Source organism: Lacerta agilis, chromosome 8, assembly GCF_009819535.1.
Source record: "Lacerta agilis isolate rLacAgi1 chromosome 8, rLacAgi1.pri, whole genome shotgun sequence".
NCBI lineage: Eukaryota > Metazoa > Chordata > Lepidosauria > Squamata > Lacertidae > Lacerta > Lacerta agilis.
Window position 1 is genome coordinate 1,815,189 of NC_046319.1, and position 22,638 is coordinate 1,837,826.

General features: G+C 50.1%; 1 protein-coding gene across 3 annotated transcripts in view; it reads right to left on the reverse strand.

Moving 5' to 3' along the window:
* The window catches only part of CNNM4 (cyclin and CBS domain divalent metal cation transport mediator 4), an 81,307-nt gene that overhangs the window by 23,453 nt on the left and 35,216 nt on the right, over positions 1-22,638 (reverse strand). For 2 of the 3 annotated variants that reach the window (XR_004427233.1, XM_033159016.1), the window contains exon 4: positions 20,457-20,626. Coding sequence is in view for 2 of the 3 variants with exons in the window: in XM_033159016.1 (XP_033014907.1) it covers positions 20,457-20,626 (170 nt within the window). In the remaining variant the exon portion in view is untranslated. Of the gene's footprint in view, positions 1-10,028; positions 11,719-14,227; positions 14,416-19,016; positions 19,117-20,456; positions 20,627-22,638 lie in introns of those variants that run through there. The other variant, XM_033159015.1, reaches the window with a different exon arrangement.

Below are 22,638 nucleotides of genomic sequence, written 5' to 3' on the forward strand. Positions count from 1 at the left end.
TGGGAGGAAGACTGGCCTCTTGCCCTACCCACCCACCCACCCTGGTGGAAGAGGTACCATGAAAACAGAGGGTGATTCATTTGCTAGCCTTGCTGCCTTTGAGGTGGTCAACCTGTGTCTGGGCTGTGTACCACTTCAGACTTCAGGTGGGAGATGACAAGACGGAATGCTCCTCCATAGAAGCATGGTGGGTTTGGACCTGGCTTCCTCCCAATACACCCTTTTTGTACCTGAAGGGCATTTTGCTGTTGTTGGTGGTGCTCTGCTGGTTCAGAGGAACAACCCATTACATCAGCCCTTTCAGAAGTGATATATTCCAGAGACATTATTATACATGCACGATGCATATAGTAAGGTCAAGTTTCTTAAGTCAAAGAGTTTGTTCTGCTAGGCATCTAGAGCAGTGTTTTTCAACCTTTTTTGGGCAAAGGCACACTTGTTTCATGAAAAAAATCACGAGGCACACCACCATTAGAAAATGTTAAAAAAATTAACTCTGTGCCTATATTGACTATATATAAAGTAATTCTCTTGAATAGGAATCAAATAAACACAAATCTTTTGAATTTTTCAATTTTCCCCACGGAACACCAGGCAACATCTCGCGGCACACTAGTGTGCCGCGGAACAGTGGTTGAAAAACACTGATCTAGAGGGCCTGTGCTTACCCACAGAGAAGTTCTGAGTGCAGAATAGGTTCCTACACACTTAACTCCAGCAGGTTCAAGGCCTAGATTGCTGGAGACATTATTGTAGATTACCAGGCCTATAAGCAGCCTCTCAGGTGACCAGAAAGGACTAGTCACTGAACAAGTAACATATCTGCACTTATTTGCAAGTTCATCAGAAGACTGACAAGAATTCCCAAAGAACAGATTGTCCATCAGTACCAATCCTCCCTCAAGTGATGCATTCAGTTAGAAGGGAGTGGCAGGTAAACTCTAGGGCAGAAGTAGCCAGATATTGCTATAGTTTGGGTGGTGCTGATGGGAATTGCTGGCTAATATCATCCTGAGGGCACACGGATTGCCTCTGCGGGGGGTGCTTGCACAGTCCACACAGAGCAACAGTAGGGCAACAACAGCAACTGCTATTCAAAGACCTTGCCCACACACCCCATGAACACCGAATGCCTTAGAAAACATCACAAAATTTTCTGCAACACTCACGAGATCCTTGGACATAAGCATCAATGTGGAAAGGCCCCCCCCAGAAGCTTGAAAGCCACCAGCACAGAAAGAAGGGGGAAAGGTAGCTCTCTGTCTATTTGAGGGGGAGGGCAAGAGAAGAGAGGAATGGAGGAAAGCAAGGACAATGAAGGCTGAATACAAGCCAGATATTTTGGAAATGCAGCCGTACCTTGGTTCTTGAACGGAATCCATTCCGGAAGTCCGTTCAACTTCCGAAAATGTTCAGAAACCAAGGCGCAGCTTCCGATTGGCTGTTTGGGTTCCAAAGCACATTTGCAAACCGGAACACTCACTTCTGGGTTTGCGGCGTTTGAGAACCAAGGTACGACTGTAAAGCCAAATACAGTCATACCAATGGGGCTTCTGCAGCTTCCAAGTGGCTGCAGGAAACTCCTGCAGCCACTTGGAAGCCGCGCAATCAGAAGCCGCGCTTTGGTTTCTGAACGTTTTGGAAGTTGAACAGACAAGGATTCCGTTCGACTTCCAAGGTACGACTGTAAGGAAAGCATAATAAAACCAAGTGGTGTGGGAGAAAAAGAAATGAAGTTCCTATGCATTAGCGGTGTCTGAAGTCATATTTAAAATCCCTAGCTGTCCATGTCCATGGAGGAAAACAGATGAAACCTCTACAGGGTTGCCACATGGTTGCCCCTGGCCATTACCTCTGTGTGTGTATTTGCTGGGATGCTGAGATTGGCTGCAATTTGGACACTACATGCATGCAGCAAAAAAACCAAACCTACAAAAGCCACACTTGTCAGCTTATCCATGGCCTGCTCATGTGGCTCATAGAACAGCTGGAGCAATGCTGAGGTACTTGGCACAGCTCTTGCTGTACTGCCTAAGCCTTTGCCAACCTGGTGCCCTCCAGACATTTTGGACTCCCAACTCCGCTCAGCCCCAGCAAGCCAGGGATGGTGGGAGTTGGCATGGAGAACCTGTGGTCCTCCAGATGAAGCTGGACTATTACCCCTCACCACTGGCCATGCTGACTGATGAACTCGAGTCCAACATCTGGAGAGAAGCAGGTTTCCCATGTCTGTTCTACGGGCTTCACAGAAGATAGTTTGAAAAGCTTGTCTATTCTCCTGGCAATGACTCTAGAGACGTTTCTCAACCTTGGGTCCCCAGCTGGTGTTGGACTACAACTCCCATCATCCCTAGCTAGCAGGATCGGTGGTCCGGGATGATGGGAGTTGTACTCCAACACCAGCTGGGGACCCAAGGTTGAGAAATAGGGCTCTAGAATCTTGGGCAGACCTTCAAAGTCAGTGGCCTAACTGAGGGGCATGTCTTTTACCTCGTTTGAACTCCTCCAGCACAGCGTCCAGCTTGGTGTCGTTGAAGACAAAGTGGAGTGGGTGGTTGTAGAATTTGATGATGGTGCTGAGAGGGGTGCAGTCATCAGGATCCACCAGGGCCAGGTCCTTTACGTACAGCATATCCACCAGGTTGGTGCGCTCGTCCTCGTAGATGGGGATGCGGGTGTAGCCGCTCTGCATGATCGTTGACATGTTGTTGAAGTCCAGCACAGCGTTGGCGTTGAGCATGAAGCACTCGTCCAGCGGCGTCAGCACATCCTCCACGGTTTTGTTGCGCAGGGCGCTCTTGCTGAACTCTTCCCGAACAAACTCATTGTAGGGGTCACTGTTGCGCACCATATCCAGGATCTTCTCCCGCAGGAGGCACGTGCTGGTGTCGTGCTGCAGGGCCAGTTCCAGCACCTTGCTCAGTGGCAGCGACAGGGGGAAAGTGAGCAGCATGAAGAGCTGCGTGAGCCATAGCCCGCGCGGGGCCAGCGAGAGCCCCCACCGCGAGCTGACGGCGAAGGGCAGCACCTCGGCCAGCAAGAAGACCAAGCCGGCGGCCCCGAGCACGGCAGGCGCCAGCATCCCCACGGCTTGGTAGAAGAGCACGGCCAAGGCAGCGTGCGCCACGGAGCCCAGCAGCAGCAGCGAGCACAGCACGAAGGCCCCGCGCTGGCGGAGCGGCTCCAGTGCCCTGGAGGCCTCGCGCTCCGACTCGGAGCCGCAGTCGCGCAGCACGTACAGCTCCGCCGGGTCCAGCCACAGCGTGCTGAGCTGCAGGGTGCGCAGCAAGGCCAGCAGCGCCAGCAGCAGCGCCACCAGGGAGCCCAGCAGCCAGGGGGGCAGCGAGGGCGCGAAGGCCACGGCCGACACCCGCCCCTCGCCGCCGCCGCCCTCGTCCTCCGTCACCAGGATGGCGTCGCCCGGGGCGGCCGGCGCCCACGGCTGCCCGGGCCCCGCGGGGCTGCACAGGTGGAAGCGGCCGCGGGGGCCTCCGGGGGCCACCTGCACCGTCACCAGCGCCGCGTGCTCCCCGACGGCCCGCGCGCCCTGAGCCAGGACCTGGGGCGCCGCCGCCGCCGCCGCCGGAGAGGCCGTGGAGGCGCGAGGGCCGCCTCGGGGATCCGCAGCGCAGGGGGCCTCGGCCGGCACGAACGCCCCCCACGGCCAGCTGCGGTTGCTGAGGCCGGTGCCGTAGAGGCGCAGGCGGAGCGTGGCCCCCGGCGCGGCGCGGATGAGGCCCCCGGAGGCCCAGGCGGCCGAGGCGCCCTCCTCCAGGCGGAAGCCCATCACGCGCGGCGCCCGGGCCGGGCCGGAGTCCCCGGGCGTGGCGGCGGCGGCGGCGGCGGCGGCCTCGGTATCTGGGCGGGTCCGGGGCTCGCCTTGCGCGGCCGCCGCGCCCCTCCGCCACAGCGCGGACCCCGACGCGGCCCAGCCGCACAGCAGCGGCAGCAGCAGCAGCAGCAACGGCGGCCCCACCAGCCCTCGGCCGCTGCCCACCATCGCCAGAGCCGCCGCAGCCGCAGCAGCAGCAGCGACAGGGGGGAGGGGCCGGGCCCAGGGAAGGTCAGCTGACTGCTCCGCCACCGGCGCCTCCGAACCTGCCTGCGGGCGCCCGGGCCAATGCACGCGAGGAGCCGAAGGAATCTAGCCAATGGGCACGCAGGGGGCGTGGCCGAGGGAGCGGGGAGCAAGTTCGGCGGAGCCGTGTTATAAACAAGGCGGGCGAGAGGAGGGAGGGACTGTGGGGGGAGCTGCGATTTAAAGGAGCTGCGTCCCTCCGTTGCGCTGGTCTCGGGAGGCGGAGTTAAAAAGCCCCCTGGGCCGCTTTCTCGTAGCTCTGACCCCCCCCCCCACCCAGTGCAGATAGCACCGGGCTGTGCGGCTTCACACCCCGTGCATTCTTATACCGGAGCAAAGCCCCGTGCGGTTCAGTGGTACTTACTCCGAATTACAGGTGCAAATAGCATTTAACTGTATAGAAGTACGCTTCCCCCCCTTGCTCCCCCTCGTTCCTATGCGACCCAGTTGCATGCTTACTCGGGAGCAGGTCCCAGGGCCACGGAGGATTTGAGCAAACTGCATCCTGGCAAGACTGACTGTTCTTGCAACCCTCTAGAACTGACCCCACAAACTTCCTTTTCTCTTCTTCACCCAAGAGCAAAAAGGCTCTTGCAGTAGATGCCACAAAGCAGGAAGTCAATGCTCCAAGCCCCGCTGTGGGTTAAGCCAGGAACATTAGCCATCCTGCTTCTCTCTTCAAAAGAAATCTGATCCTTTCAAACTGGGCATGTCCAGGGTCTTCTTCTAGTTCTTGATACTCTTTCCTTGCTCTCCTCTTGTGCAACTCCAGCTGATTTCATTTGATAGCTGATCTCCCTGGTGGATTGTGCCCTGTGGGTCAGATTTATCTGCTGCCTTTAAATTTTTTTATTATATATTAACAGCACAAACATAAAACAAAACCAGTACAACCACCGGAGTATAATAGCAAAAGATGCCCAGAAGCAGGAGAAGAGCGCAAACTCTCCCTGCATATTGCCCCCGACCTCGGAGGCAGAGGAAGACCATCATGCTGTCAACTGTTCAGAAGACATATTGCCAGCTGCTGGATGGGAAACACCCAGCTCTGCCCCAAGCGCTGCCTCTGTGTTCGTGTGCTCACATCTGCATTCCTTGTCAGAGGTTCAGAGGGGGCGCAGCTTGCCAAGAGGTATCTCTAGCAATGCAGGTTTACACTTTGAAATGAGGTCTCCTCCAAAGGCAAATGGGAACTGTAGTTCACCTGGGACAGGTGATAGAACAAGCGGCACAGTCCCAGGCCAAAAAACCCCAAATCCTACTGGAGCACCATTTAAAATCAGTACAAATAAGACTGTCAACTGACCAGATTAAAAACTCAGCCTGGCTTCCTCATCTGCCTTTAATAGCAGCTGCTAATTTAAGTAGACAAATCTGCTAACTGCAAGATGAATATCACCCACTGGTCCACCTGCCAGGAAGGGAGATTAGGTTATCGAGCACAAGAGGTAAGGCCTTTTCAGTGGTGGCTCCAAATTTATGGAGCTTCCTCAGAAAATGCAATCAGCGCTCTCATTGTTGTCATTTATACGGACCTAAAAACAAAATTAGCTTGATGCGGGTGGTGCTGTGGTCTAAACCACAGAGCCTAAGGCTTGCTGATCAGAAGGTTGGCAGTTCGAATCCCCATGACGGGGTGAGCTCCCGTTGCTCGGTCCCTGCTCCTGCCCACCTAGCTGTTCGAAAGCATGTCAAAGTGCAAGTAGATAATAATGGGAAGGTAAACGGCATTTCTGTGTGCTGCTCTGGTTTGCCAGAAGCTGCTTAGTCATGCTGGCCACATGACCCGGAAGCTGTACGCCGGCTCCCTCGGCCAGTAAAGCGAGATGAGCGCCACGACCCCAGAGTTTTCACGACTGGACCTAACAGTCAGGGGTCCCTTTACCCTTACCTTCAAAAACAAAATTGGGGAGTAGTTTAAGTTGTTTTTTTTTAGTGACCCTGCTTTCCAGTCCGTCTGGGGTGGCTGGCAAAAATACCAGTAGTATAAAAACACACACCACTTTGTTTCTTTTCATTGTCACTGCTTTGTTTTTGCCATTTTAGGCACAGGAGCAGTGATAAGTGTAAAAGCTGCCAACCCCATTGGATGGTGGCCTTGGAAATTAGGACTGGGTGATATATCGTCCAAAGCCAGTTTGAAGTCCCTATCATGATATTGGTTTCATAATTTTTGACTTGGCTATATCACAAATCATGAATTGTGTGTATGCTATGTGAGAAGAACCATGAAGGCATCCAGTGCCTCTCCATAGCTCCATCCTTAAATCAGATATCGTGGTATTTCAGTATATCGCAGTGTTTAGCTGGTGATGTATCATGATGTTGGAAACCAGATATTGCCCAGCTCTAATTAAGTCCCACTGACTTCTCTGCAACCCCCATTCAGGTATGTTTCTGCAGGATCACAACCTTGTTATCCTATGACTCTGAGAGCAAACCCACTTATGAGGCTTTGAAAGAAAAGTCACCAACATTTTCCACCACACTTTGATTTGGTAATATTTATTACTTAATAATAATAATAATAATAATAATCTTTTTAAAAGTTTCTCCCCCTCATGGGAGCTAGGATCTTAGGTTTAGTGTTTGTATTTTAAAATCAGAAAAAAGACAATAAATTACATCATGTCACCCACAAAGGGGCAAATGTTGAAAAACCATTGTGCTTTCCTTAGGAATAATAATAATAACAATATTTTTTAAAAAGGGAAATAAAAACCGCAACAATCCCCACACACAAAACAAAAATTTAAAACTCAGACAAAAAGCTACATTCAAATGAGACACATATACAGTTTAATTAAAGATGCTTAGAACCACAGACATCTGTTGAACATAGCCCTGGAGGCAGGAAAAGGGATCCTGCAGTTTCAGTCACAAAGCAAATGAAGGAACTACTCCCCTCGCCCCAGTTACAGTTCCAGAATCAAGTATTGCTAACCTAACCCAACATTTCAAAGTCAATTGTGCTTAGGAAAATGCAGGAAGAGAATTAAGGAATACTGGCCTGGACTGGCCATGCAGGAGAATGATGGGGTAAAATCATGAGATGGGTGGTCGCAGTTTATTAAAAATAAACAAATCCCTGCAATCAGAGAACTAGCTCTGCAGGGAAGAAAGATCTAGCCCAGCCCTCTCTCTGCTTTTCCACCTGATGTGCTAGTGTTTTACTTGTTGGAACTTTTTGACTTCACCACTTCGACACTCCTAACTTTCCTTCTGCTGAACCTCCAACCCTGCCATTAGAATAAAATGTTGGCGACCCTTTATTTTATGCTCCATGGATGTCCAACTGGGGCTATGAGTCCGTGACTTTGCCCAGAGCCATGAAATGGTAACACTGCTTGGCTCTAAACCTGGGTGTCCTTGCAAGCCGTAAAAGAGGTTTGGGGGGCCAAGAAAGTCTCCCAGCCGCTTGGAATTTGGCAAGGTTCCTATAGGCCAGCCTTTGCCAGCTTAGTGCCCTCCAGAAGTTTTGGACACAACTCCCATCAACCTTGTGATCTACATGCCTTCTGCTAGGCGAGCAGCTAATTTTGGTGAAAAAAAACTGAGGGCAGCAAATTTGAAATCATGTAGTTTTTTAAAAATTATATTTTTAGTGGAGGGGGCACCATTTGTATTTTCTGCTTCGGGTACAAAAACCTCTTGGGCGTCTTTACCCACAAACATGTTTCCTACGAGAAACTGCAATGTTTGAAGTGCAATGCTGTGCTATGAAAGTACAATCCTGCTGCACCATTTAATAGAACATCAACACATCTGGGTACAATCATACAGTCTTTGTGCGATGACCCCTTCCTCCCCAAGCCAAACCTGGTGACCCAATTTCAGATCACTTTTTGCTCTCCAGTACCCACTTACTTGGGAGTAAACCCACCTGAACACAGTGGGACTTGCTTCCAAGTGAACAGGCCCAGGACCAACTCCAACTCCATTTTGGTTTATGGGAAATTGCAGCGAATGAATAATGCCTTTCATCCAAACACTCCTACTTAGAGAGGCTCACGTTCTGCCTACATCAATTTTCACATGCTTTTTGTGCAGATATATAATTGTACTTTACACTCTGACTCATGAAACACAAGTCCTCAAGTGAAAGAAACTGACAGAAGCAGGCACCTGTGACTCCACTAGGGTCACTGAATAAGCCACGACTCTGGGCTGAGAGATGCAAGGGGAACACACTCTGGGGAACAGGCAACACTGACTCTCTACAGCGAGTGACTGAATCATCTAAGCTCCACCTGACTGCAACTCTTACCCAATCCTAGCAGATGGTGGCTGGAAAGGGCCAAGTGATCCCTGCCTATGCCTGGAGAAGTGCAACTTCTTATGCCTTTGGGAGATGTGATACAGCTGCAATGTCTTCCATCCTGCCTTGGTTCCTTATCTCCTACCCTGGATTTAGTGTCTTCTCCTGGATTAGACGCCTCATCATTTTAGACAGAGGAATGGGGAACCCTGTGGCTCTCCAAATACTGCAAGACTTCACTTCCCAACAGCCCCAGCCAGCTCCCGCAATAGACAGGGATGATGGGAGTTGTAGTCCAGCAACATCCCGATCCTCAGCTCTGCAACAGAACAACCTGCCCCGGTGAAGAGAAAGTAAAAGGGGGATCATAGACAGCAGCATCAAAATGACTGCATTTCTTGCAGAGCTAAATATGCCTCTCCAGCCCCCTCCCCTTCTGGTCCGCCTGCCACTGAACACTGTACAGCCCAAAGAGTTTCTGGCAGGTTTCAGTGGAGATCAAAGGAAGTGAATCTGGAGAGTCAATCAGAATGTGAAGACAGACCTTTTAAGATCAGGAGGGCCATCTGGCAGAGTCCTCAGCAGGCACATGCAAACACAGATTATTTCTGCCCTTGGACAGGTTTCCCCAAAACGAAAAAGTGACAAACCCAGGACTCCTCACGGGTTACTAGAGAGATTCAGCTGAACCTTGGAAATGACCCGTCATGGTGGGCACCCACTGGCCAGTACATGTAATGTTACTATTAGCAGTAACTGTAGTATTTATATAATGCCATTGATGTGCATTGGTGCTTTACAAAAGGGGAGGTCCCTGCCCTGAGGGGCTTACAATTTCTCATTTGACACTGAGCAGATGAAGGGAAGGAAAATGGGAGATGGGGTGCACACAGGTAAAGTGTGTGCAGCATTTCATTGCTGGTGCTTAAGCTTTGTTACTGGGCAGCCTTTCCCCAACCAGGTGCCCTCAAGAAGATGCACAGGACTACAACTCCCATCAGCATGTATGACTGTGTGATGCTGGGAATGAATGGATCACGGCTGTGTGGTTAGTGTCAAAAGGCTTCACAGAGAAGGCAGCTTTTGAAGGAAGTAAGAGAGGTGGCATTAGGCAGGTGGCCCTGGGGACAGTGCCAGGCAAGGGGGCACGAAGGGGCAGCAAGGACAAAAGGCAAGGGGAGGCAGGAGACCTTTGGGGGGCTGAGGGCTGTGGAGCTGGAGGGCAAAGATCAGAGGAGCATGTTTGGAGCAGAGGTCTTGAACATGTCACCCTTCAAATCTCCAGGGCAGTTTTGACAAAAGCGTTTGAAGGTGTTCCTGAGCTCCATTTAGTAAGGTGGAGAGTGGACAACTATAATGAGAGACGTCTGCACACCACCCAAATCCCCTCGGGGCAAACTGAACCAGCAGCAATGGCTGGGCTGGATTCATTCTGTAGTGAGGCATAATGAAAAGACTCTTGACCACTGAAAATTAATCCTCAACGTGGCTGCGTCCCGATTCCACCCAGTGGAAAGTAATCTATCCAAAGTAACTAGAGAAGAATGGAGGGGACATCTCCAAGTGGTGTCATTTCCCCCATAATAAGTGACTGCATGAATTTGCTGTTTTGACACGTGCCATTGAAGGTTGCCTCCTTTGGGCTTAACTAGTAAACAATGATCAATTTAGATAGAAATCAGGCATTACGGGAACAAAGCAAAAGACAATTTATTATTTCAGTTATGACTGAAAACTCCTGCATCTGGAAACCCTTCAGGGATGTTCCTGTGCTGCAACTGGTATTGTCACTTCCAACTCTGTTAAGTCCCCAAAGGCACCACATACAAGATCTGGGAACTGTCATTGGCTCTGTCAGATTTCTGCATGAGACCTTGAAACTAGGAGCCTAGCAGAGCTGATCATTCTTGGCCTGATCTACATGGGAGAAGAAATAAGCAGAAGGGACTGTACCATTTGAGTCTGTATCTGGAGGTTACCATTTCTGGATGTCCCCCACCCCCCATGTAAAAACAAACAAGAGCAACAACTAAGAGAACATAAACTCCCTGCAAGCAAAGAAGAGTTCAACAAATTCTAGCCCTGCCTTCTCCCTGCTACACTCATTTTTCGATTTCCAGGAAGCTTTTCGTACAGCATACCGGGAAAGCATTCGTGAAGCGGCACAATTCATCTCATTATCCTTGGGGCGCACTTTCTTCAGTGGGATCAGAGCCTGAATGAGGAAGCAACAGTTCCCCCGCCCTCCAAAAAGAAACACTCTCACCACTGCCCCCGGAGGCAGGCCAGGGGCAGAGTGCGGGTTCCACCAACTTTTAAACCCTGCTTAGTTCCTAGATGTTTGTCAGACACTCGTCTCCTGTCCAGTGCCCAATGGGCTGGATAAAAAAATAAAAATATAACAGAATAACAGAACAGACCCCCAGACAACATGCAAGAAACAGAACTTCCTGAGACAGCAAAAGGGTTCTTGTCCTCTCAGCAGGGGGCTGCTGTTGCCTTTGTAGGACCCCAGCAGCTGCCCTGCTCTCCTTCTGGCCAGTTCTGTGTGGTCTCTCTACCTGCCAGCCTCTGGACTAGAGGCAGGGAGTGCCACTTTCCACAAGGTGGTCTCAGCTGGAGAAGAGCCAGGTGTGCTCCAGAATAGGATTCCTCTCTTCTGAACGCGCCTGGCCATGGTGCTGCTTTGTCTCTTTCTGTTTGTTTAAATAAAAAGCTGGCGTAGAAAAGCAAGCAGGGAGCGAGCTCCCTTTGGAAATCTTCAGGGCAGCCAGGCCCTCCCCACCCCCCGCCTGAAATGAAAACAGGTGCATCCAGATCACAGCACGCGGTTTGGGCTTTGGCGCTCTGTGACCAAGTTCCCTTTGGTATCCAGAACCCGCATCCTTTTCGTCAGCAGCTGGGCAGCTGTTTCCACGGTCAGGCTGCCGGCCGTTGACGGATCAAACTGTCCTGCAAAGGAAGAGTGTGTGGATGTGGGGAGAGCTTAGAGAGAAAAATTATCTGGATGTTCTCCCTCCCTGGCTGCAGCCACTACCTGAGGTTTGTAGGTACACAATCAAAATCCTCTTGTGGGCACTGGTGTGTTTCCCCCCCCCACCGCCCCCAAGTTCTCGTCTTTGGAAGGGAAGGACTGAGGCAAAACAAACCAGACCGGGTCGCCCAAAGGCCGGGGTCAGACGACGTTGTCTGGGGGGCTGTGGTTTGCTTTGTGGTGTTGGCAGTTCCTCTCATTCAAAAGGCTGGTTGTTTCATCCGTCACTGAGGTCTCCACCTTTTCTGACAAGGAGGTATCCAATTTGGGGGTGCCGCCATCAGGAGACTGGGGGCAGCTCTCAAGGCGGGAGGCCATCAGGCCATTTTGATACTGGAGGCGTGTGATCTGCCGGGTGGAGAAGGAGAGAGAAGCTGAACCCTCAACACATTGCTCAGTGTGCACAATTCCTCCCCCCCCCCAAACAAGCAAAATTTTGCACGATAAAAGCAAAATTCCATAATGCATATACAGTGGGGGGGGGGGAGTATTTGATCCCCTACTAAATTTCCCCTTTTGCCCTCTGATGAAGAAATGACCAGTCCATAATTTTAATGGTAGGTTTATTGCAGCTGTGAGAGACAGAATAACAACAGGAAAACCCCCAGAAACCCAGAAGACAAAAGTTAGAGACTTTTATAATGTGCATTATAATGAGTGAAATAAGTATTTGATCCCCTATCAACCAGCCAGGTGTCAGGCTACCTGGTATCTTCACTGTATGTAACGAGCTGAGATTAGAAGCACCTTCTGTAAGGGAGAGGTTTTACCTGTAATCCCAGCTTGTTACAGTACCTGTACAAAAGACACCTGTCAACAGGAGCAATCAATCCAGCAGATTCCAAAGTAGCCACCATAACCAAGACCAAAGAGCTGTCCAAGGATGTCAGGGACAAGATTGTAGACCTGCACAAGGCTGGACTGGGCTACAAGACTATTGCCAAGCAGCTTGGTGAGGTGAAAACAGTTGGTGCAATAATTCGCAAATGGAAGAAACACAAAATAACTGCCAACCTCCCTCGGTCTGGGGCTTCATGCAAGGTCTCATCTTGTGGAGTTGCAATGATCGGGAGAACGGTGATGAAGCAGCCCAGAACTACACGGGGGGGACGGGACTACATGATCTCAGGGCAGCTGGGACCATAGTCACCATGAAAACAGTTGGTAACACACTACGCCGTGAAGGACTGAAATCTTGCAGAGCCCGCAAGGTCCCCTTGCTCAAGACACCACATGTACAGGAATTTTTTTTATTTTTTATTTTGTTTTGACTATGACAGACCAACATGGCTACCTACCTGTAACTAGGCCCGTCTGCCGTTTGCCAATGCACAGAGGAGAACTGGGTGAAAGTGTTGTGGTCAGATGAGATCCAAATCGAGCTCTTTGGCATCAACTCAACTTACTGTGTTTGGAGGAGGAGGAATGCTGTCTATGACCCAAGAACACCATCCCCACCGGCAAACATGGAGGGGGACATATTATGCTTTGGGGGTGTTTTTCTGCTAAGGGGACAGGACACCTTCACCGCATTGAAGGGACGATGGGCGGAACCATGTATCGTCAAATCTTGGGTGAGCACCTCCTTCCCTCAGCTAGGGCATTGAAAATGGGTTGAGGATGGGTATTCCAGCATGACAATGACCCAAAACACACAGCCAAGGCAAGAAAGGAGTGGCTCAAGAAGAAGGACATTAAGGTCCTGGAGTGCCCTAGCCAGTCTCCAGACCTTAATCCCACCAAAAATATGTGGAGGGAGCTGAAGATTCGAGTTGCTACACATCAGCCTCGAAATCTTACTGACTTGGAGGGGATCTGCAAAGAGGAGTGGGACAAAATACCTCCAGAGATGTGTGCAAACCTGGTGGCCACCTACAAGAAACGTCTGACCTCTGTAATTGCCAACAAGGGTTTTGCCACCAAGTACTAAGTCATCTTTTGCAAAAGGATCAAATACTTATTTCACTCATTATAATGCACATCAATCTCTGACTCATTATAATGCACATCAATCAATTCTGGGTTTCTGGGGGTTTTCCTGTTGTTATTCTGTCTCTCACAGCTACAATAAACCTACCATTAAAATTATGGACTGGTCATTTCTTCGTCAGGGGGCAAACGGGCAAATTTAGCAGGGGATCAAATACTTTCCCGCCTCACTGTATGTTATGTAAGTTTATTATTATTATTAAAATGTATAAATGCATATTCTTAAATACACACATGTATACACACTTACCTGTTTTGCTTAACAAATTCTGTTTCTGGTAATCATGAGGAAATCCAGGTGACACCCTGCCCTCTGACTGACAGAAAAGGTACTTAGATTTCTGTCTCCTGACTACTGAATTTTCCCAAGACATTTCCAGCACATGTACAACCATAAGGACTAGAAACGTACTTTGTAAAATTTGCTGAAACACTCTGAATTTTTGCACACGGGACTGAAGTCTGCACTTGCACAGAACACCAATAGCCCTGGCTAAAGATCTCCAAGAGAACATTTACCTCAGACGGGCGGGGGCGGGGGGGGGGAATCACATGATGGGATGCTCATCCGCACAAAGTAACTTCCTTCACACTGGAAAAATTAGCATGTTAGGGAGAAGGCTGACAAACTAGCTTCCTCTGTAGAGAGATTACTTGCTTTTTTTATATGGAGCCACTACCTGCAAGCCACTACCTGTAGTCTGAAGCAGGAGAAGTCTGGCCCTTTCTCAGCTCAAGGGCCACATTCCCTTCTAGATGAATTTGTCAGTGGTGGGCCAGGATCCAAAGTGGACAGGGCAACACATGTTCATTTACTCACACACCCCCTACAGCCGAGTGCCTCTTGAGAGCCAGGCCCAAGGCTCACCTTAATATACTGCAGGTCCGTAAGGGCGCGGACGCTGAAGTCGGAGATGTACTGGGAGCTGGCGCTGGCGTTGAGCTGGTTGTTGCTCCCGCTGAAGTTGGAGGAGATGGAGTCGGAGCGCTCGTGGTAGCAGAGGGAGGCCGACCGATTCAGATTGCTCAAGTGAGATGGAGAACGCACCTCTGAAACTAGACACAGAGAAGAGTGAGCCAGGGACCAAACCACGCCCTCCCCCTCCCCAGCCTCTGCTTTGAACTGTCTTGCCACCCACGCAAAAAGGGATGCCTTCCAAGAGGGGTGTAAGCCAACGGAAAGGGCTATCCATGCACACTCTGGCTGCACGAACAATTTGGTTTTCGTTCAAATTGGATCAACTGGTTTGTTGCTTTTAACGCCAGCTTTTTAAACTGCACTTGAAAAAGTAGCAACCAAGAAAGAAATAGAGCAAAGAGGAGCAGGGGATATGGGTTAAGGCAGCTTTTGCCTACCCAGGCCCCTACAGAGGTTTTGGACAGCATCCCCATCAGCCTCAGTAAATACATCATTAGGGCTCAAATTTGGGCTGGGCTTTGCAGCGCAGCGCCATTTTTATGAAGAAAATACACCTTAACTCATCTTCCCTCAACGTACAGACAACTGTATGAGCATCGCCCAAACCACCCACCTATCTATCTAAAGATGTTAGAAAACCCGAGACACCGATGGGCCTTTACTAGGGCTCGTTTTAATGCATTACCCTCGGCACTATTAACTGGTAGATATCTTCAGATCCCGATAGAACAGAGGCTATGTCCTTGCGATCACAAGGAAATCGAATCTATTAGCCACGAGATTCGAGGAAGGAGTTATTTGAACCCCTGTTAAAAAATCTACCAGGCCGTTCAATTGAAATGCTGACTAGATATTTAATTGAGGACACCAACCCAGAGCAAACTATGACTGTAGCCAAGGTTTGCTATCATGCGGCAAGACGGAGACGCGCCATGACATCAACTAACAGCGATAAAGCCGCCCACCAAGCCATAGCAGATAATACATAAATGGAATGATCTCCCATTAAATTTTAGCTTAATTTTAATCTAATATGTGATTTGAAATAGTATTGTTAAAAGACGATATTTAATAATTATTTGTACTATGTACTATCATTTTATTTTCTCTTTTGCTGGTCTATGACCATAATAAAGATTTATTGTTATTATGAAGAAAATAATCTGCAGCCCAGTGCATTTGCATTTCCAATTTATGTACCCCAAATACCATCTTTGGCCAATCTGGTGCCCCCCAGAAAGCAGCCTCCCTTCTGCAGGGCTGAGTTAATGCAACCTGCCAGGCAAGGGGTTAATGCACGCCTCTCACACCATGCACAAGTGTTGTTTACCTGACACCCTGGGAAACAAAGATGCTCGGGGCATAAGAGGCTGGTGCTGGGGTACGACAGGCAAAGCTAGAACCCGACATGGACACAGAGAAGGGCAGGAAGGAGAGAGAGATGCAAAAGGAGAAGTCAAAGAAACCTTTGCTTATGGAGAAAGACCACACAGCCCCTTTGCGGGTTTGTTGCTAGCCCATTCTGGTGCCCAAATGGCATGGCCGCCCCCATGAGTCCATGCCTGCTTGTGCTTGCCACAGGCCACAATCCACAGGGCACCCTCCCCTGGAAGCCTCCCTGAGGAAATGGACTGTTGTGCAGTTATGAAGCTCTGGCTGCTTCCAGTCGATCTTGTGCAGGGGAACGTCCTGGCGGCCAATGACAGAATCAGTGCCACTCATATCAACATCCCAAGCCAGGGGTGCCCACTTCGCCTGGCCTGGCCTCAGGCAGCTTCTCAGACCGAGGCCTGATGGAGAGGCAGGGAAGGGAAGGGCTCCCAGGGCGAGAGACGGGGAGAAAGAAGAAAGGGAAGCTCCCAGGTGGGAGCTGGGAGGCCCCCCCCCCCCACAGGTACCTTTCAGAGAGGACTCTGCATTTTTCTGTGATCTTTCTTTCTCTGTTCTGCTTTTTATTTACTTTAATAATATCTCATCCAGAAAATCCAAATAGAGGTTTATATCAAAGGAAGAGTGCAAGGGAAGTTGTGAAATGTGTTGAACCACAATTAGTTGTTTGGATGAAAAAACCAATAATGTGAAACACTGGCTCATGGATGGGGAATCTCAGCCTCAGTGGCTGAATACTGCCTTCCAGGCCTCTCTGTCTGGCACTCTGGGGCTCCCCACAGGCCTTACCCTTCACAGGTCCTGCTTCAGGCCACCCCCCCCAAGTGTTCTGGCCTGGCCAGGTCTCATTGAACTCTACCCTCCTTCCTAACAAGCAAGAGAGGAATGTGCATGTGTGGAGACTAGCTTGCTCGATAAAAGTGGCTTCAGGCTTTGGACCTGCCACCCTGGCATGTGGCCCCCGGAAGATTTCCCAGAAGGGAAAGTGGCCCTTGTGCTGAGAAAGGTTCCCCAGCCCTGCTATAGATGGAAAGGAGCCACCTGGCATTCTGTGGCGCAGGCCCATGTGCACGAGGCCGGCCGCTAGGTGGCAGAAGTCTAACGTCGAATATGGCAGATTCCGCTTTCTTCAAGCTGAAGTGTCTCTGCATCAGGGCAGGGATGTGAGCCCCAGCTAGCCCCTGGGGCAATTTTATCTGGCCCCTGAAATACACTCTTCCCTCAACCTTCACCTCCAGTCTTCCTGGCTGGGTAACCTTCCTCCTCTTTGACAATGCCCCCTTCTGCATTGTCCTCTGACCCAGCTGCTGCCCATCTCCCCTCCTTTTACACTGAGGAAACGATCCACAGATGTAGAACGAGATGGTGGCACCTCGGGGTGGGGGTGGAGGGGAGAGTCCAGTGTTAAATTACTGGAGAGTTTGTTCCCACACTTGCACGCTTAGGCTGATGGGAACTTTCCTGCAAGTCACTCCTCCCCAAACAAACAAAAAATCTTAATACACTACAAAAGATTGTATATATTGGTCCTTTGATCTCGTCTCCACTGAGAACTGTTCTGAGCCTGACCTCTCTGCGGTGGAATTTCCTTGGTCTGACCACCACCTTACCTCCTTCAGCATTGCACACACACAGCCCTCCCCACATTCTGCCTTTCCCATCCTGGGGAGGGAACGAAGCTCAGTGGCAGAGCATCTGCCTTGAATGCAATGGGTCCCTGTGCAATCCCTGGCATCGTCAGGTAGGGCTGGGAGACACTCGCTCTCTGAAATCCTGGAAAGCTGCTGCCAGTCAGTGTAGGCAATACTGAGGAATACAGACCAATGCTCTGACTCAGCGTAAGACAGCTTTCTATGTGGCTGTTTACCTTCCACGGTAGTGGGTGTAACATCACTGCTATGTGGAAAGAAAGGGAAGATCCAATTCACCTAAGTGGTGATTTGAAGGGGGGGGGACTGCAATTCCTAAGACAACCCCCTCCCTTCCGTCAATGGCTAATTTAGCACTAAGCACTCATTCATTCATGCAAGATGGCAGCAAATGGAGTACGGAGCTCAAGAGCTTGCAACGGAGCAGGGCAATTTCTGGAATATACTTCTGGTCCTTCTTCCATCCCCTAGAGGACAGAGTTAGGGGCAGATGGGGCTTGTCAAGCTGGGAAGGGAACCCATCTAGGAGAAGGGAAACTCTGATCCTGAACCTCCGCTGCCTTGAAGAACATCACTGGGAGAAGAAGAGGCTCAGGAGTAAACCCTACACAAATCCAGAGTGAAGTCCCTAAGCTGGTTGGATGGCACCTTGTACGCCTCCTTCCAGCAATTGCTGCAGCTAAGCGGGTGCCAAAGGTCTTGCTCTGCGTTCCTTTGGACCACATCAGAGAGGCCAAGAAAGGGGTCTTGTTGTCTGGGCAGCCCAGGTCATTTTGGTGCTGCTAACACAGTGGTTTGACTTCACGCCCTGAGGTGCACTCCACTGTCTCTCAAGACAACGGGATGCCAACAGAGGACAAAGTGGCCCTCAAGAAGCGATTAAGGGCATGAAGACTGTATGCAGAAGATCCCAGGTTCAATCCCTTTACATAGCTTGGTAGGACTTGAGCTTTGCATGCAAAACGTCCCAGGTTTAACCACCAAAATCTCAGAGTAGGGCTGGGAAAGACCCCTCTCTGAAAGAGCTCTCTCTCTCAAGAGCTATTGCCAGTCTCCTCCAGGATTGGGAGGTGCAGCTATGAGGGGAAAGCAAAGCATCTTGGGATGGGCATGGCTGCCAGGATGAAGTGTATTGTGGAGGCCCAGCCCTTTCTGCAAACAGAGGGTGCATGGTGTGTATTCTGCAGCACAACCCCTTTTGATGGAGGGGAGGCACAAGAAAGACACCCCCTGCGAACAATTAGGCCCACCCATTTACGGAGCGCATGCCCTTTGGCATGCATAGTGTGTCACATGGAGTTGAGCCCTCCTTCTCTCCCATGGAACCTGCCTTCCTTTATAAGTGAATGGTGGGCATAGCTTTTTGCTACCATGCCTTGAGCAAGGCCTAAGGCAGAGGTGGCAAGTGTGTGTGGCCCTCCCAAAGTTGCCACTACAACACTCATCATCACTGGCTATACTGACTGGGGCTGAAGTCCATCAGGGTTTGCATGCCGTGGTGGACGACCACTCAGGAGGCTTGGTAAAAACAATACTTCCTGGGCCCAGCTTGCCTCATGGCTTGCCAGCTGACCATTCCTGCCCTCAACAACTGCCAATGACAGACAGAGGGCTTGGGTTCCACTGGGAAGGGTGCCTGGCACCATGCCCCTTTTCTGGCTGCCTCCCTTTGGCCCCTCTGCACGCAGGTCCTTCCTTACTTGTGGTGACCAACGGGCTCAATGCCATCACTCCGTAATAGGAGAAAGGACCGGTCTCAAATTTCATATTCTCCTTGCCGGCCTCCACCTCCACTTTGCCCTGTAAGAAAGACAAAGAGTCACGTGAGATTCTCAGGAGCTTCCATGAAGCAGCCAGAGTCAGCAGCAGTTGCACTGCAGTAAAGGGATCTTTCAATGAGAAGGTGAAAAATGGCACACAAGCCTCCAAGGGGCGGGGGAGGGGGAGGGGAGCACAGTTGGCCTCTACCTGCAACAAACAGGTGTGGGAGAAGTTTGGGCGTATCTTTAGGGAGCATCTCTGTATTTGTAAAGTAAATGTGTAGGTTAAGTATAATATTTAAATTAAGGTATGTGTTAGGTTGGAAGCATAAGGCAGTGTGTGCAGTTGGAAATGACTGGTGATTAGATAAGAGCTTGAACAGGAGTTTAAATGCCGGTGGGAGACAATCTGGAAGCCGAGTTGGGGCAAGAGGTGGATGTGGAGAGAGGATTTGGAGGGCAGCAGGGCTGGTTTAATAGAGGAGGGTCAGTATTGTTCTCAGCCTTAGATTTGTATGAGACAAAGGAACAAAGTGATAATTCCAATCTGAGGCCAAACGCTCCTGTGTTACCAAATTGCTTCACTGCACCACATGCCTCGTGACTGGCTATGCAAGAGGTGAGAAAAGTTCAGAACAAAGTATCTGTGGTGGCAGCAGGAACAAAGGGAATTGAGAAACACCTATCAGAAACCCGGCTCAGGGCAATACATCTTTGAAGGAGCGAAAAGGTGGCAGAGGGGAGTCTAGGGGAGCCTGTGGGTTGTGCCAGAGCACCCCCCATGGATGGTTAAGTCCAGTTAAAGGTGACTATGGGGTGTGGCGCTCATCAGACTTTTCAAGCTGAGCACCACATAGCTCCGGGGGGAGGGGCATGGCAGAGCAGCATCCTCAACACACATGCGCTGGAAGGCCTCACAGGCTTGCCTCTGCCCCTCACAGACTGTCGGTCCACCCAGTATCGCTTCCCACAATCCTCCTGGCCTTCTGACCACTGGCCACGCTGGACTGAGGGAAGTTGGGAGTCCAGCATCATCCAGAGGGCAGCAGTTTAGCCATTCCTGTTCCATACCGCACAACAGAGGGGGTGAGCCTCATGTCGGAGGTCCAATGCTGCCCTCTACCTGGCCCTCGGGATGCTCCTCTCCATCCCTGCTCTGAGCACTCCTTGGGTGGTTGGGTGAGGAAAACTCTGACTTTTGCAAGGCTGGAACGCAGCTGGCTGTAGCAAAGTCTCATCTGTTGCTCCTCCCACTTTTGCCCCTGGCCCCGCCCACCACTGCCTTAAAAAGGTTCCCTTCCACCACTCAAAATGCTGAGAATCTTTCCCTCCCTGCTTCCAAATGCCAAACGGCTGCTCTGTGGGAAGGCATTGGATTACCTGCAGGATGAGGATGAAGAAGTCAGCTGGCTTGTTCCTGTTGAAGAGGAAGTGCTGGGGGCACTTCTTGTTTTCTTCGTCGTACTTCAGCTCATTGATGACGTCGCGGTGCTTGAGCAGTCGGAGCAGGATCTTTTCCGAAATGAGGGAGGGGGTGAACTGTGTCACTTCTGCAAAAAGGAGGCAGGGGGACATGCAAGTCAGACCCCAGAGGAAAACATCCAGGGGAACCAACCTTTCGGGGCAAGTCCAGGCATTGCAAAGAAGTGGCAGCAGTGAAACCCAGAAAAAAGCAGAAGGGGGGGAGGAGAAAGAGACGTGTACTGAAACCAGAAATTGAGGCTGTTATTGACCTGATATTTTTTCACTCTCATTGGGTGAGAATTGTTGGGGAAGGGCAGTGGTCAGCGGCAGAACAGCTGCTTTGCATGCTAAAAGGCCCACCCCCAAAGGCTTCTCCAGGTAGACCTGGGAGAGAGCCAGGCCACGTTCACACCAAACATTCAAAGTGCTACGATACTACTTTGAACAGTCACGGCTTCCTCCAAAGAATTCTGGGAGCTGTAGTTTGCTAAAGGTATGGAGAGTTGCAAAGAGAATCCCTCCCAGATCTACAACGGATCGGTTTGGTCATCAATCAGTCTTCACTGGAAACTCTGGAAATTGTACCTCTGCTGTTTTCAGCTTACCGTTGATTTTGTTTGTTTGTTTAAATAGCAGCCTTTAAATGTTTCTATTGACAACTTTATAGTTCCATTCTTTTTGTAAATTCTTTGAGGTCTTTGTTCTTACTGTCAAGTGGTATGCAAATTTTATGAAATAAATAACAACTTAATAAAAATCAACAGGCAGGTACAGAAGTGCCCTGGGATTTCCCCCGTCATAATCTATATATTCTCTCAGTCTCAGTCTCTGCCTCTCTCAGGGGGGGCTTCCCTGGCGATGAGCGTTCCTTCTCAGCTGACTTTGCCATTTTTGCGTTCTAAGGAGGAATGCTCCCTCTTGCAACTCCTGCCCCTGCAAGCAAATGGTTGAATCTAAGGTGGACTCAGAGCAGACTGACCAAAAGCAGTGGACCTTTGTTAGCCATGTCATTAATTGCAGTGAGCCTACTCTGAGTAGGGCCAGCAGTGGATACAACCTACGTAGCCCTATCTTCAGTTGTAGCCTATCCTTGGCTGGCTGCCCTCCCTAGAAACTTGGCAACCATGTTGGGGCTGTGTTTTGTTGACTTTTCTGCAAGGAAGAGATGCAGAGGAAGAGGGGGGAGGATAAACAGACAGACCCAGCAGCAACCTCCCATTCAAGCCTAAAGCCACAGCAGACAGGATAATGGAGGGCTTGTCTTTCTGAGAAGGTAAATCCCCTGTAATTTGTGAATGAGACAATGGGAATGACCTTCTCATAAGGCTCTCATATTAGTCTTTGGAATCAGATTTGGCAGCTCTTATTATGGGCCTCAAGATAAGACAGCAAAGGGAACAGGATTCCACATCAAATGGTGGGGGTACCTGCCTGTGCAGGTGTGGATCCATTTTTTGCAAATGATGCAAGTCAGTCATTTCCAGAAAATGTGCCAGGCAGCACTGGTGTGCCAAGATGGGCTCGTATGAGAAACCCAAAGCAGCCTCTGCCAAGGAGGCTGCCCTCTGAGCGATTTTTGCTTCCCATGCGTCTTCACCTTTCCAAAATTTTACTGCATTTATAGGGTATTGCTGTATTTTAGAACAGATATGCCTATGGTTTAATTGTTTGCTTTATATTTTCTTTGTTATTTTTTTGCTGCTTGGAGACCGCTTTAGTATTAAGTGGCATGTAAATCTGCCAGTTCCTCCCCGAACTGCCCCATGCCACACATTCCTACACTCAGTCAAAACACAGCCCCACAGAGGGTGGGGACCCCATGCCACCCTGAAGCTGCTGTGCTTCTTGAGGCCCATATTACGCACCCTTCAACAGCAGGTCCCTGTTTTGATTTTGGGTTTAAATTGAAAAAAAGTTAAAATAGATTACAAGCACAAAAACAGATTCCAAATGATAGGGTTGGCCCTGAAAACCCACCTCAGGGGTCAAAGGTCAGGGTAAGGAGGTGTGTCTTGTAAGGCCCATGACTCATTTGCAGCTACTTCCCTGGCTCTCTGTGCTCCACATGTAGGAGGGAGAGATTCCTAAAGCAAAATGT